The following is a 14,858-nucleotide window of genomic DNA, read 5'->3' as shown; positions in this document are numbered from 1 at the left end:
ATGCCTCAGAGCTGCAAATTAAAGATCGTTTAGTTAAACAAGAGATTTTGTAGCTCAAGTAGTTAATAGCGTTACTTTTTAATTTTATGTTTGATTCCCCTGAATATCCTTTTGTAGCAAAAAGAATTATTTAATTAAGACATAAAAAAGAAAAAGAAGGTATTTCAAGAAGAGCCTTTTATTTTTTGGGGTCAAAAGTCAAGAAGAGCCTTTGAAATTGATCCTGGATGATGATGAAACGTTCTTTAATGAGCACAAGAACAAGCAATAGCAATACACTTTCCTGTTTTTTTTTTTTTTTTTTTTTTTGGTGAAGTGTTTTTTTTTTTTTTTCAAATATTCTTTCTTCAAATAAGTTTATGGAAGAAGAATTTGCAATTAAACATGTAATTACAAATTTGTAATTGTCTATAGCACTCTTATAAATGGTCTTTGCGGAGAAGGAAAACCAGATGAAGCCAACGAAGTATTCAGTGAAATGGTGAGTAATGGTTGCATGCCCAATTCCTTCACTTATAGTTCTTTAATGAGAGGTTTCTTCCAGACAGGTCAGAGTCAAAAAGCCATTCTTTTGTGGAAAGAAATGGCAAACAATATGCGTAATGAGGTCTGTTACAGTGTCCTAATTCATGGTTTATGTGAGGATGGTCAACTCAACGAGGCCTTGATTGCCTGGCAGCAGATGTTGGGCAGAGGATACAAACCTGATGTTGTGGCTTACAGTTCAATGATTCATGGCCTTTGCCATGCTGGTTTGGTTGAGCAGGGTTTGAAACTTTTTAATGAAATGCTTTGTCAGGAGCCTGAATATCAACCAGATGTCATCACTTATAACATACGTTTCAATGTATTCTGCAAGCAGAGTAGCATCTTGTAGGAAATCAGTTTGTATAATATCAATTAATATCAATACTGTTGTAATTAGGATTTACTTTCCTAGTAAGTTCCCTAGAATAGAGGACACGTTTCCTAGTATACTTAGAACTCTCTTGTATAAAACCAATTGTACCTATCAATGAAAATAATTCTCTTCCAATATCATATTTACATGGTATCAGAGCAGGACATCAAACCCTAGCTCTTCATATTTCTTTTCCTACGGCACCTTACCTTCTCGTGCCGCATAACTTCAGCTGCCGGAAACCATGAGTGATTCCTCTGGCACATTCAAGGTTGAACCTTCAAGTCCTTGCTACATCAATAATTCAGATCATCCAGGTTTGGTAATTGTACCAAAGCCTTTGAATGGAGATAATTATGCAACGTGGCGCAGATTCATGACTATTTCATTGAACGCAAAGAATAAATTGGGTTTCGTTGATGGAACTCTCAAAAAGCCGTCATCGGAATCCACTCCTGATGAACACGCGGTATGGATGCGCTGCAACGACATGGTTTTCTCCTGGATTGTCAACACTCTTGATCCCGAAATCAGCGATAGTGTCATATATTGTACCACGGCCTGCGAGATTTGGGAGGATCTCCGTGAACGATTCTCTCAAAGCAACGCTCCTCGTATCTTCCAACTTCAACGGGAGACTTCATATTTGACACAAGATCAATTGTCAGTTGCTGCCTATTACACCAAGTTGAAAGGTCTTTGGGATGAACTTGCTTCCTACACTGATTCTTCTACATGTACCTGTGCAACCCATGGTGATCGCAACAAACTCATGCAATTCCTTATGGGATTGAACGAGTCTTATAGTGCTGTTCGTGGTCAAATTCTCTTGATGAATCCCTTGCCGTCTGTTAGGCAAGCATATGCCTCCATCAGCCAAGAAGAAAAGCAACGCACGCTTGGAGCCTCACGAGCTGCTGCTGGAACTTCCGATACTGCTGCCATGGCTGTTCGAACTGGACGTCCTAATCAGAATCGATCCACCAATCGTGAGGATCGTCGCATTGACAGGACAGACCAAAATCGTTCCCAGACCTCCACCCGTGATGATCGCCGCGCTGGATCTTCAAGAAACCGACCCCATTGCACCCATTGTGATGACGATGGCCATCGTATTGATACCTGCTGGAAGCTTCATGGGTATCCAGAAGGTCATCCACGCCACAAACCTAAGAAAAAGCATGATGGTCCATCTTCCAATCATGTTTCGGAAGGCCCAACCAAGGATACGATGCAGTCTGTTATGTCCGGCCTTTCGGACCTTCAAATTCAGCAGATGTTGGCTATCATGCATGACAAATCAGTTTCTGACAAGAAATCCCAGGTCCATGCAGCTGCCACCAACACAGGTTTGTCAAAATTAAAATTTCAGCGCTGGATTATCGACAGTGGCGCGACTGACCACATTGTTTCTTCTCCAAAATTGTTGGTTCATCGTAATATTGATCATTCTGTGCAACCGGTTCGTATGCCTAGTGGGGAGAAGGCTTCAATTACTACAACATGATCATTCCCTCTCAATTCTACTTATACTTTGCGTGATGTGCTATGTGTACCTACTTTCACAGTAGATTTGATGTCTGTGAGTAAGCTTACAAAAAATTTGAATTGTTCAGTGACTTTTTTCCCATATTATTGCGTTTTGCAGGACCTTGCTACGAGGAAGACGATTGGTTTGGGTAAGCAACATGACGGGCTTTATTACTTGGTGGCACTATTGGCGGAGACAACCCCCAACACAACCCACCAAAATCCCGCTCACCGTCCATCCTGCAATCACACTGTCACCACTACCGACCTTTGGCATCGTCGTCTTGGCCATGTTTCTTCCTCCAGATTACATTTTATGTCTAAGCATCTACTAGATTTCCCTTTTGTCTCTAATAACGCTTGTCATGTTTGTCCCTTGGCAAAGCAGAGTCGTCTCCCTTTCGGAACAAGTTCAATCTCATCTGTCAAACCATTTGATTTAATTCATTGTGATATTTGGGGCCCTTATAAGCATTCGTCAATTTCTGGTGCCCATTATTTTCTTACAATAGTTGATGATTTTTCTCGCTTTACTTGGGTATTTTTAATGCGCCATAAACATGAGACTCAACATCTTTTAAAAACCTTTTTTTCTTTTGTTGGCACTCAATTTGATTCCCAAATTAAACAGCTTCGTGCCGACAATGGGGGGGAATTTCTTTCTCTTCAGACTTTCTTTCATGAACAAGGCGTCATTTTTCAACACTCTTGCGTTTATACGCCTCAACAAAATGGGGTCGTAGAACGTAAGCATCGCCACATCCTTGAAACGGCTCGTGCTTTAAAACTTCAGGCTAATCTTCCTTCAAAATTTTGGGGGGAATGTGTTTTAACTGCAGTTCATCTCATCAACCGTTTTCCTACTCCTCTTCTTTCTTTTCACACTCCTTTTGAACGTCTTTATTCCAAAACACCATCTTTCTCTCATCTCCGTGTTTTTGGTTGCCTTGCATATGCCACTAATGTTCATGTCACACATAAATTCGCTCCTCGTGCAATTCCATCTGTTTTCCTTGGTTATCCCCTCGGCCAAAAAGCTTTCAAACTTTATGATCTTGAGTCTCACAAAATTTTCACAAGTCGTGATGTTAAGTTCCATGAAAATATTTTTCCCTACCACACTTTTCCTTCCCCATCACTTTCGGTTCCCTCTGCCTTTCCGGCACCTCCTTTCCCTTCTGACGTCGACCCCATTTTTTCTTCTTCTCCAGCAGCTCCTTTACCTGAGTCGACCCCCACCAGTCCACATCCCCTGCCTTCGTCCCCACCTGACACCACCACCGCGCCTGCTGAGCCCAGTCCACCTTTGCTCTCATCCCCACCAGCTGGGCACGTCCCCGGTTCACCCGTCACCAGTCCACATGCACCCGCACCTGACCCACCCCCTCTCCGCCGATCTGAACGCATCCCTGTGCCTTCCGTTCGCTTACGTGACTACATCTGCAATCAAGTCATGTTGCCCATCCCTGATCACTCGTCTTCTTTACTGCCGGGTCCTACTAAAGGTACACGTTTTCCGCTCTGCAATTTTCTCTCATATCATCGTTATTCCCCCACTCACTTTGCTTTCATTGCAAAAGTCAGTACTATTGTTGAACCCAGTTCTTATGAGGACGCTGCTCCCCACTCTCATTGGCAAGAGGCCATGCAGTCTGAATTGCAGGCTTTGTCTGATAACCACACTTGGAGTCTTACTCCGTTACCTGCTGGAAAGAAGCCCATTGGTTGTCGGTGGGTGTATAAAGTCAAGCTTAAGTCTGATGGCTCGGTTGAGCGCTACAAAGCCCGGTTGGTTGCTAAAGGTTTTACTCAGCTAGAAGGTGTTGATTATCATGATACCTTTTCTCCTACTGCCAAAATGCCCACTATCCGCTGCCTTCTCGCTCTTGCTGCCGCCCGTAATTGGTCCCTTCATCAGCTTGATGTCAACAATGCTTTTCTTCATGGTGATCTCCATGAGGAAATCTACATGCTCCCTCCACCTGGTCTTCGGCGACAGGGGGAGAACTTGGTATGTCGCCTTCATAAATCTCTTTATGGTTTAAAGCAAGCTTCTCGTCAATGGTTTGCTAAGTTTTCTCAGGCCATTTGTTCTACTGGTTACATTCAATCTAAAGCTGACTATTCATTATTTACACGCCATAAGGGGCACTCTTTCACAGCATTATTGATTTATGTTGATGACATTGTTATCACGGGCAATGACCCTATAGCTATCTCGGCACTCAAGGCTTTTTTGCACCGTCATTTTCGTATTAAAGATCTTGGAGATTTGAAATAATTTTTGGGGATTGAGGTATCAAGATCAAAACAGGGCATTTTCTTATCTCAACGCAAGTATGCATTGGAAATTTTGAAGGATGCAAAACTCCTAGGTGCCGCACCTGTTGATTTTCCTATGGAAAAAGGTCTTAAGCTCTCAGATAAGGGTGAATTACTTAAAGATCCAGCTCAGTATAGAAGACTCGTTGGTCGCTTGATTTATTTGACCATCACAAGGCCAGATATTACTCACTCTGTTCATGTCTTAAGTAGGTTTATGCATGCCCCACGTAAACCTCACATGGAGGCTGCACTTCGTATTCTTCGTTATTTAAAAAAATCGCCAGGTCAAGGCATATTATTGTCTTCTCAGAATGACTTGACTTTGCGTGCCTTCTGTGATTCTGATTGGGCAGGTTGTCCTAATACTAGAAGGTCCACTACAGGCTATTGTGTGTTTTTGGGATCTTCTTTAATTTCATGGAAATCGAAGCGGCAGAAAACTGTATCTTTATCATCAGCAGAAGCTGAATATAGATCTATGGCAGCAGCATGTTGTGAGTTATCTTGGCTTCGATCCCTCCTCAAGGATTTGCGCATTCTTCATCGTCAATCTGCTTTGTTGTATTGTGACAACAAGGCAGCTTTACATATTGCTGCCAATCCAGTATTTCATGAGAGAACAAGACATATTGAGATGGATTGCCATTTTATTCGAGATAAGATTCAGGAAGGTTTGATTGCCACACAACATGTGAGTTCGTCCTCTCAGTTAGCCGATATTCTTACTAAGGCATTGGGACGAGAAGAATTCAACAATCTTGTTCGCAAGTTGAGAGTTCTTGATATCCACTCTTCAACTTATCCACTCTTCAACTTGAGGGGGAGTGTAGGAAATCAGTTTGTATAATATCAATTAATATCAATACTGTTGTAATTAGGATTTACTTTCCTAGTAAGTTCCCTAGAATAGAGGACACGTTTCCTAGTATACTTAGAACTCTCTTGTATAAAACCAATTGTACCTATCAATGAAAATAATTCTCTTCCAATATCATATTTACACATCTCCCTTGCCATTGATCATTTAAATAGGATGCTGCATTGGGGTTGTGATCCCGACTCAGTTACATGTGACATCTTCCTGAGAAGTTTGAAGAAAAGCTTGACCTGCCTCAAGATGGGAGGGAGTTCCTAAATGAGCTTGTTGTCCGGCTATTTAAGCAGCAGAAGATAGTAGGTGCTTCCATAATTGTAGAAGTGATGCTGCAAAAGTTTTTGCCACCCGAAGCCTCTACTTGGACAAGAGTTGTACAAGAGCTTTGCAAGCCTAAGAAGGTCAGAGCGGCCATTGACAAATGTTGAAGCAGCCTATATTGCTAATTTTGAAGATTGTTTTTTATACAAATTTGTCTTTGGATCAAAGGGGACATAGTATTCCAAGAAATGGAAAATCAATATTTCGTCTCTGCATAGAGTAATGTTATTTTAGTATCAGTTATCGTTTTATAACATATTTTATATATTCAGTTGGCATAGTTTCCGTCCGTTGTACTGGAGAAGGAAACTAACAAAAAATATGGAGGCTATTTTTGGGTTGGAGGATTAATGATATATGTGATCCAGCTTTTCTTAGGTACTTAGCATTACCGCCATCGACATTATCTACTTTGTTGTAAAAGAAGAATAAGTAAAGAAGAATAGGTGAAGCCCACATAGCCAACTAACATCCACTAAACCTAACCACACACCCACCAAACCAAACCACTACCCAATTGATTGAAGAATATTAATGATGTTGTTGATTGAAGAATATTAATGATGTTGTTTACCACTTATATTGTGAGGTGAACAACCAATGTCTTAGGCCTATAAATAGATACTTCCATCAAGAGAAGTTTACACACATAGAAGAGGAAGAGAAGGAAGAATGAGGGTGAGTGAGTTGAGAGGAAAGAGAGCAAGAGAGAAATTCTCCAAGAGAGAAAATTGAGTGAGCCATACATATTGTAAACACAAAGTTGTAGCCCTATTATTTTACATAGTGAAAAAGTTACTGCTGCTGCTCTCCGGGGATGTAGGCATAGCCGAACCTCGTTAAATACTGTGTCTCATCTACTTTACGTGAAGCTCAATATTCGCACATATACCAGTTCATTTTATAACATACTTTACATTTCTACCAAATTGTTGTTCTCGTGTGACACTTTTCTGAAAAAGTAGATTTTCTTCAAGGTCTCTTACAGATAGCACTCTTGCAAATAGAGATGTGCGGACATCTGTTTCATGAAAATGTGCAAACCTTCAACAGACTCCCTCACATTCATTCGCAGCATTTGGCAAATCTGCAGATGAGCAAAGGTACTTTACTGAAACTTATGGACTCCAATCAAATTCTCTTATTTGTGTTTTTATTTTGTTTTATTTGACTTTATTTTTGTTTCAGAAAGACATAGACAACTAAGGTTTTAAATTTTTCTTGGTTCTAAGTTGGTGCAGGTTGACCTGGGACAAGTAAACAATAAGCTCGTAGCAGAAAATTGAAATTTCTGTTGGTAAAAAGGTGAGTTTGTAGTCAGGTAAGGACATGAAGACTGTTCTCTTATCTTCTGCTTGACATGTTATGTCATTGAATTTCTTGAACCTTGAATTACTCTCTCTTTTTTCTTCTTCACTTTTGTGTGTGTGTGTGTATGTGTCTAAGACTAGATGATCTGTTAATGTATTAATGCTAAAAAAGTGAAAAAGCTTTCATAATTTGACAACCATTAACAGGTAATATCTCAAAATCTGCCTCTGCAACTTTTACTAGCATATCAAATTTCCAGGATCCATGTGCAATTTAGTGACACTTGTTTAGGTGAGTTGTGAAATGTGCTTGAAAAGTAACTTCGATACTACATTTTGTACTCACTTTAGTTGCTGAGAAGATTGAGAAAAGGAGAAGTTGAACAACAATTTTTCTGTTCTTGTAGATTGTATATTATAAAACAAAATATCCACATATCTATCATAATATGTCTTCTTCCTCTAAGTGTGAGAAGCATGTCATGAACCCAGCCTTCTATATTTGAATTTGAACTTTTGTACACAGATTAATGCATTTGTTTTTATTTTTCATATGTCCAGCGTGCATTCTATTATTTATCCAAAACCAAAGATTACTTTGGCATCTGATATTTGTGTAATAATCACACTGCTGCAAGTAGTACAGTTTTGTTTATTGTTACATTAAGAATAATTTGTTCTCAAAACTAGTTGCATCATAATATAAAATGAAACTGAAGAAGCATTCCTACAAAGAACCTTCAGACGGTACTGAGATTTCAAGGCTCAGCCTTCCCTCTGAGTTGCTGTCATCGACTTTCAGGGATTCTGGCTGGTCTTGCTTATGGGCCATATCATAAGTTGCATGCAGACCAAAGAAGACATAGTAAATAAGCATTACTACGGTGCAGATTCCAAATCTTTCAAAAGCTTTATGACCCAGAGAGCCCATAAGAAAAATGTTTGTTGCAATTGACAAGGATGGCAACCAAGGAACCAGTGGAACCCCCCAAACTTTTGGTGACCTCTGTTGGGGTAAAAATACTGCCATTGCCAAAGTCCCAAAGAACCAGAGAGGAACTGTCACGACATAACCAACCCAACCATTGGGATTTAGTCCCCAGTAAGCCGAAGTCCCTATGGAAGAAGCAATGATGATCAGCAAGAGAATGACTAGTTTCAAAAGATGTTGTTGTGGGGTGATTTCTCTCACGTAGTACCTCCTCACTAGAAGTGCGACAGCCATCATCATGAAGATAAAGAGTGTGCTCACTGATAACAGACCTGCCAAGACATTCAAGCTCGAAAACAAAGCCAAACAACCACTTGGAATGACAATCAAGAGTGTAGCATTTATGGGGGTTCCTGTCTTTGGATGGACAAGAGCAAACCATGGTGGAATCATGTGGGCTCGTGCAATATGAGTGATATACCGTGCCTGTCCAAGTGTCCCGACCAGAAGAACAGTGGTCATTCCCTTCAGGGCACCTAGGGCTACCAGGTACTTGGCCCATGTCATGCCCACACTTTGAAATGCTACAGAGTAGGCTGCATTTGGGTCTATATCTGTGTATTTCTGCATCATAGGCAGTGAAACTGCCATTAAACAATATATGACAGTGATGATTGACATTGATCCAATTAATCCTATCGGTATGTCTCTGGATGGATTTTTGGTTTCTTCAGCCATGGTGGCGATATTGTCAAATCCTCCATAAGCAAAGTAAACAATTGCAGCTGCTTGAAAGACTCCTTTAGCCCCAAACGGAAAAAAGGGTTTCATATTTGATGGGTTGGCATGGATAAATGCTGCAATTATCACAAACAGAATTACAACATTATTGACTATAGATGCTATCCAGTTTAAGTAAGAGGTCTTCCTTGTGCTGATCATTGCAATTGTTGCAGCTATGGTCAGAACAGCAACAGCTATTGGGTCAAGTAGATTGAACCCCTCCGTCAGATTTGTATGGATGCGTAATGAGTTGGAGGGACGATTCAAGAGTGATGTGAAGTAAGAAGTCCATGATCTAGCAACTGCTGCACTTCCGACAAAGCCCTCAAGAAGTATGTTTCCTGCTGTTATGAATGCTATGAAGTCTCCTAATTCTATCCGCAGGTAAGCAAAAGCTCCACCTGCCACAGGGACTTCCACTGAAAATTCTGTGTAGCAGAAGACAGAGAGCATTGCCGAGACACCGGAAGCAACATAGGACAAGACAATAGCTGGTCCAGCATGGTCATGAGTTTCTTGCCCAGTAAGCACAAAGATGCCTGCACCAATTACTGAACCAAATCCAAACCAGATGAGATCCCACCATGTGAGGCAACGCTTCATGTCATTTTCACTTCGCTTTGGAAGTTCCCCAATCTCATTGTTATCATCTGATCTGCTTATGAGACGGTTCTTGAACCTGTAGCCTGTTTGTGACAGGGCGGTCCGATATGTGCTCCAACTTTGAAAGGATTCTTCTGGTAGGAAATCTTGTTTGCTCCATCTCCAGTAACTTCTTGGCTGAACCTCTTCACCCGCTACTCCCATGGAACCCATTTTTCTATTTTTCCCTTGTGTCCTTCCCTAGCACTTATCTCTTATGGCAATGTGAAATGCTAGAATATGGGATCCTGTCCTGAGATTTGGAATCTTATCTCCCAGTTCCTGAATTATTCCTTCAATTATTGATAGTGAATCTGAGGTTGTGAGCTCAATGCATAAGTCAAATGATGCAGACGATTTAAGAGACTTGTAAAAGCTTGTTTTAACTTACAAGTCTAGTGGGCTGATTTTCTTGGATTGTTTGGTATATTTGATATGATTTGTTCAGAAGACTGTAATGTTGACTTGAATAATGGCTACTTGCATTGTCATTTTGTGAGAATCTCTCACTACTTGCATTGCCATTTTGTGTGAAGTTTCCACTGCTTGGCCGGGTTGTCTGTCTTTATCTACCGAATAATAAATGGAGATACTGCCGTTTATGAACAAGCCAGAAATAATAAATACCTTTTATTATTATTAAACATCGGTCTCGCTTTCACGAGAGTGATGGACTATTGGCCTCTTAGCTCATACCACGACCATTTTTCCTGTGCATTATAAAATACCATATAACAGACTATGCACTTGCTTTAACATCTATTTATAGAATCATATGCCTCGGAGCTGCAAATTAAAGATTGTTTAGTTAAACAAGAGATTTTGTAGCTTAAGTGGTTAATAGCGTTATTTTTTAATATGAGATTTTATGTTTGATTCCCCCGAATATCTTTTTGTAGCCAAAAAAAAAAAATCTTTAATTAAGACAGAAAAAAGAAAAAAAAGGTCTTTCAAGAAGAGCCTTTTATTTTTTGGGGTCAAAATTCAAGAAGAGCCTTTGAAATTGATACTGGATGATGATGAAACGTTCTTTAATGAGCACTAGAACAAGCAGTAGCAATACACTTTCCTTATTTTATTTTATTTTTTTCGTGAAGTGTTTTTACTTTTTTTTTTTCAAATATTCCCTCTCCAAATAAGTCTATGGAAGAAAAATTTGCCATTAAACATGTAATTACAAATATGTAAATGGCATTGATCTAAGCTTTTAGTGAAGTCAAGGCTGTGAAATTGATGTACCTGGGCTACTATCCGTCCATGAGCAATCCTTTACTTGCAGTGAAGTCAAGGCTGTGAAACAAAATTGAACACTGAGGCCCCCATGCAGTGATCCAATTGGAATTTGTAGGAAAATTCAAAGATGAGTTTCAACTATTGGAAACAGCGTGTAGAAAATTCAAAGATATAATTCAAATTCAAAGTCTTGATTTAAATCAATCAGCTGTCAATTTTTTGGACTTAATTAAAGATTAAAATGTACATGTCCATACAAAACTCAATTTTCCTCCCGCAGTTTCTTATCACAAAATGCCCACTGATAACAACTGTTTCTTCTTCCTTGGGACAAACAACAATATCTTGTTTGAATGAAACCTATTGACCAGTGAACCGGAGGGAGCTCATACAAGTTATGTTTCTTGTTGAATGAGATGAATTGCAAAAATCATGCTTTCCACGTCCCTCTCATGCTAACAGTTTATGGCTGAACAAGACTGGCACTAAAAATGCATAAAAAATTAAATAAAGAGCTATCATCTCCAGGATTTCCAAGCCTTGCTCATTTTAGCACCAACATATCTCATGGCAGTAATGCCACCAGCAGCCAGGAGACCAGACACGGCCTGTCTTGCACTTGAAACCATGACCTTTCGCTGCAGAATAGTCTGCATGCATTTAGCAGCCTCGTCTTTGGAGCCAATCACAATTTCCTGAATAACTCGACCTGCAATTGAAGTACAAGAGTGTAATGATTGACTACAATCCAGATTCAAGAGTTACAAGTACATATGTTAAACTACCACCCTAGTTAAAACACAATCACTATCACTTTTCCATTTATAACAAACAAGCAATATTTTCCTAAAAAACTTTGGGATCTGGTATAATCATTAAATCTGAACTCAGATCAATCCTTAAGAAACCTTTGTCCTTGTAAAGCCACTGCAGATGAGTTAAGGTTCATACCAGAGTCACACAGTACTTTCTTTTCTCCTAGCTTCATCGCCATTTGGCTTCTGACCATTGGGGGCAGAGAAGAAACGAGAGATTGAGCTGCTGATAAACCGCCATCCTGTTTTAACATGTAATAATGTATCTTAAGCTTCAAAGCAATGAACTGTAGACTACACAGCATAACTTTCTGAAGAATTAGCCATCTAGTGAAGTCTTAAAGTTGGTATCTAGCTTAAGTTCTAAAACATGCAATGAGGTTCCATACACCCATTAAATCAACGCTTCTGTTTTTATTTTTTCTTATTCTTTTTCAACATTTATAAGAAGCTATAAATCAACTCTTTGTCCGTAAAAGTAATGTTGGATCGAGTTCACACTGCAACCTAAGGGTTAGAATAGACCTGAGATATGATTGGTTGAGTATTCCCAGATATTGAGCGTCTCAACAACTCTTTGGTCTCATACTCTTCAATAAATGGCTTATACATCGAACGGAACAATTCAAATTGCCCTTGTACTATTTTCTTCACCTGCGGTAGATAATGTAATTAAAGAAAATAGATTATGTTTGGCCATATAATCACAAGACCCAACAAGTGAATGAAAGTTTGTGGATTTATGTAACCACTGATTGAGCTTGAGCTTTACCTTATTTCTGTCCTCTGCAAAAAGCATACGCAAGTCGCCCATATACGAGAGGCTACATATTTTGGCATACAGTTCTTCCTGCATTAGTTGGAAAATGTTAGAACTCCAAAAAAATTTAAAATCATTGAGCAGTGACAAAGAATCAGACCTCAGTGAACTTGGATGGCAAAAGAAGGAGAGCTGCAGACATTGCAGCCCTCAAATTAACCGAGTTTACATTTGTGACATCCAGATTATCCAAAAGTACATGAACCTGTAGAAAAAAACATTGAAAACTCTCATGTTCAGAAATAAAGACAATATATGACCACATGAACTAGATGAGACAATCCAAGTCTTGAGTCTTCAACAGCATAGCATAAGAAGATGTATTTAGTTTTCATTCGTTTCAGGCAATTGGCGTGTGCCACAAAATATTTCAATAAGGTAAAAATTTGTTATATTGAATTAGTGAAAGGTTTTTTTTTTTTTTTTTTTTTTTTTTTCCCCCTAGAATTACGTCACTACAAGACTATCATTGAATATGATTGAAAGTTCTTTTAACTTTTATCATCCTATTGCAATGTCAAGGGTGCTGCTAGTTATAAAATAATGTAAAGTTAACTAAAATCAAAAGGAACGAAGGACAAATATGAAGCTGAAGATCAATCTTCCACAAGCATAAGGACACGCACAAAAATGAGAATCAATGAAGAAGACATACTGGTTTTTGTAATCGGCCACTCAAATAGAACCTCTCCCAATTTAGTATGTCCTGAACCAAGTCGTGCATGCGAACAACCCCATACTTGAACATCTGTAAAAAAATTACCAAGTGTGACGAATGTGTAACAAAATACAAGATGTGAAAGATAACAGAATGTGAACCAAAATACTATTTGCACTATCAGTTTAAAACATGAAATGAAGGCTCAGACACCAAAGCAACGGCCTAGACTTGAATCTACGAGTGACTGACTGATCAGTACCTTGTCGTCCCAGCTAACAAAAGGATTGAAGTGCACTCCTACACCAATTTCATCTGCAACGTCAGTAATCTAGCATGTATGGGTCTATTGTGTCAGAATCAATTAAAATAGAACCGAACATGGAAGCGGAGAGAGAGAGAGAGAGAGAGAGAGAGAGAGAGAGAGAGAGCAGTACCAGTCTTGCCCCACCAAGAAGCACCATCCACGCGGCATAATGATCGTTGTTCAATGTCAGATTCTAGTTGTACATACGCAAATTAGTAAACATCACGATTAATTATTGAAACATCCAGAAGAGACATATGGTATGTGTTGAAGTCTAAAGCTTACCTCGGAATGCCATTGTTGGGGATTTGATACACCAAGAATGCAATCTACCATGGTTGACTATCAATCCAGAAATCACAAATGCAAAGCGAAAGTTCAAAATTTATAAAGTTTAAGTAAACAAACAATTGTTAAAAGAGTGAAAAAGAGCTATAGAAGCAAAGTAGAAACCTTTGCACTGCCAGGATTGTTGGGGTGGAGAGATGAGCCATAGACACAGCAGAACTCAACAGGGGGAAGAGTTTTGAGAAAACTTTGAAGCTGGGCTTTGTCGTGGTTTTCCATACTAAGCTAGCAGTTCACAGGACATTAGTATTCTGAAGAAAGATTGAAGAGGAATTTCATCAAACACATCAAGTGCAAGCCAAGATGCGGTCTTTCAGAGTCAAACTCTTCATTCTTAGCTACACAAGTTCCATAATATTTTCGTCTTTCCAAATTTTCAAAGTAGTTATTATTATTATTTTTTAAATACAGGTTCTGCGGAAAATGGCAAATTCAGGGTTTAGGGTTTTGGTGATTCGGTTGGATACCTGATACTGGATGGATGCTATTCCTTTGTGGGTCCTTTATGGTCGGTTTTCTTCAAGGTCGGAGGCTAAAACGGTCATTTTATTAGGTTCTATTTTTTTTTTCATTACACAATTTAACTTGTTAGAAGGAAAAAAAAAAAGTGTTGCTATTTGAACCTTACCACCTAGGGATGGCAACAGACCGGTTCGGGACTGGGTATGGCTATACTATCCCGTCCTAGCTCTCCATCCCTGGTAAGAACTTTCAGGGATTTGATTTTTTTTTTTTTGGTGTGAAATCTCTCCTTCCTTTTTTGTGAACATAAAATGTGGTTTACATTAGTGTTGTGTTTTTCAGTTCAATTGAAAGGGAGCATAATCTCATAATCCAAAACAAGAACTTCTGAGCAAAAACAATTAAGATTTTAATCCGCTCAATCCATACAATCACAATGCCGGATAAAAAACCAAACTTGGGATCTTAGAATCCCATGAGAGCCCTTTAAAGAAAATGCAGTGGAATCTCACCAAATGTAATTACAAAAAACAAACCAACCCCCCCCCAAAAAAAAACTTGGACCTCCCACATGGAAAAATTAGCTACCACCTCCAGA

General features: G+C 39.3%; 2 protein-coding genes and 1 pseudogene across 3 annotated transcripts; 1 reads left to right on the top strand and 2 right to left on the bottom strand.

The window, feature by feature from the left end:
- On the top strand, positions 389 to 6,058 carry LOC109948530 (annotated as a pseudogene).
- Positions 8,069 to 10,104, bottom strand: LOC18781010 (cationic amino acid transporter 5). The gene is made up of 2 exons (XM_020563144.1): positions 8,461 to 10,104; positions 8,069 to 8,377 (listed from the first exon to the last, which is right to left on the bottom strand). The coding sequence occupies exons 1-2, from the start codon at positions 9,789 to 9,791 to the stop codon at positions 8,173 to 8,175; spliced, it is 1,536 nt and encodes a 511-aa protein (XP_020418733.1). The 5' UTR covers positions 9,792 to 10,104; the 3' UTR covers positions 8,069 to 8,172.
- LOC18779109 (phosphatidate cytidylyltransferase, mitochondrial) lies at positions 10,498 to 14,556 on the bottom strand. 2 transcript variants are annotated; one of them, XM_020561960.1, is made up of 10 exons: positions 13,904 to 14,013; positions 13,736 to 13,792; positions 13,581 to 13,643; positions 13,406 to 13,443; positions 13,141 to 13,233; positions 12,586 to 12,690; positions 12,438 to 12,515; positions 12,191 to 12,319; positions 11,802 to 11,907; positions 10,498 to 11,559 (listed from the first exon to the last, which is right to left on the bottom strand). In XM_020561960.1, the coding sequence occupies exons 2-10, from the start codon at positions 13,746 to 13,748 to the stop codon at positions 11,369 to 11,371; spliced, it is 816 nt and encodes a 271-aa protein (XP_020417549.1). In that variant the 5' UTR covers positions 13,749 to 13,792; positions 13,904 to 14,013; the 3' UTR covers positions 10,498 to 11,368. The 2 variants fall into 2 exon arrangements, with proteins under 2 accessions (XP_020417549.1, XP_007214279.1); XM_007214217.2 differs by having other exon boundaries at positions 10,500 to 11,559; positions 13,406 to 13,474; positions 13,904 to 14,556.

Source organism: Prunus persica, chromosome G4 (assembly GCF_000346465.2).
Source record: "Prunus persica cultivar Lovell chromosome G4, Prunus_persica_NCBIv2, whole genome shotgun sequence".
Classification (NCBI taxonomy): Eukaryota; Viridiplantae; Streptophyta; class Magnoliopsida; order Rosales; family Rosaceae; genus Prunus; species Prunus persica.
This window is presented reverse-complemented; position numbering and strand designations above follow the sequence as displayed.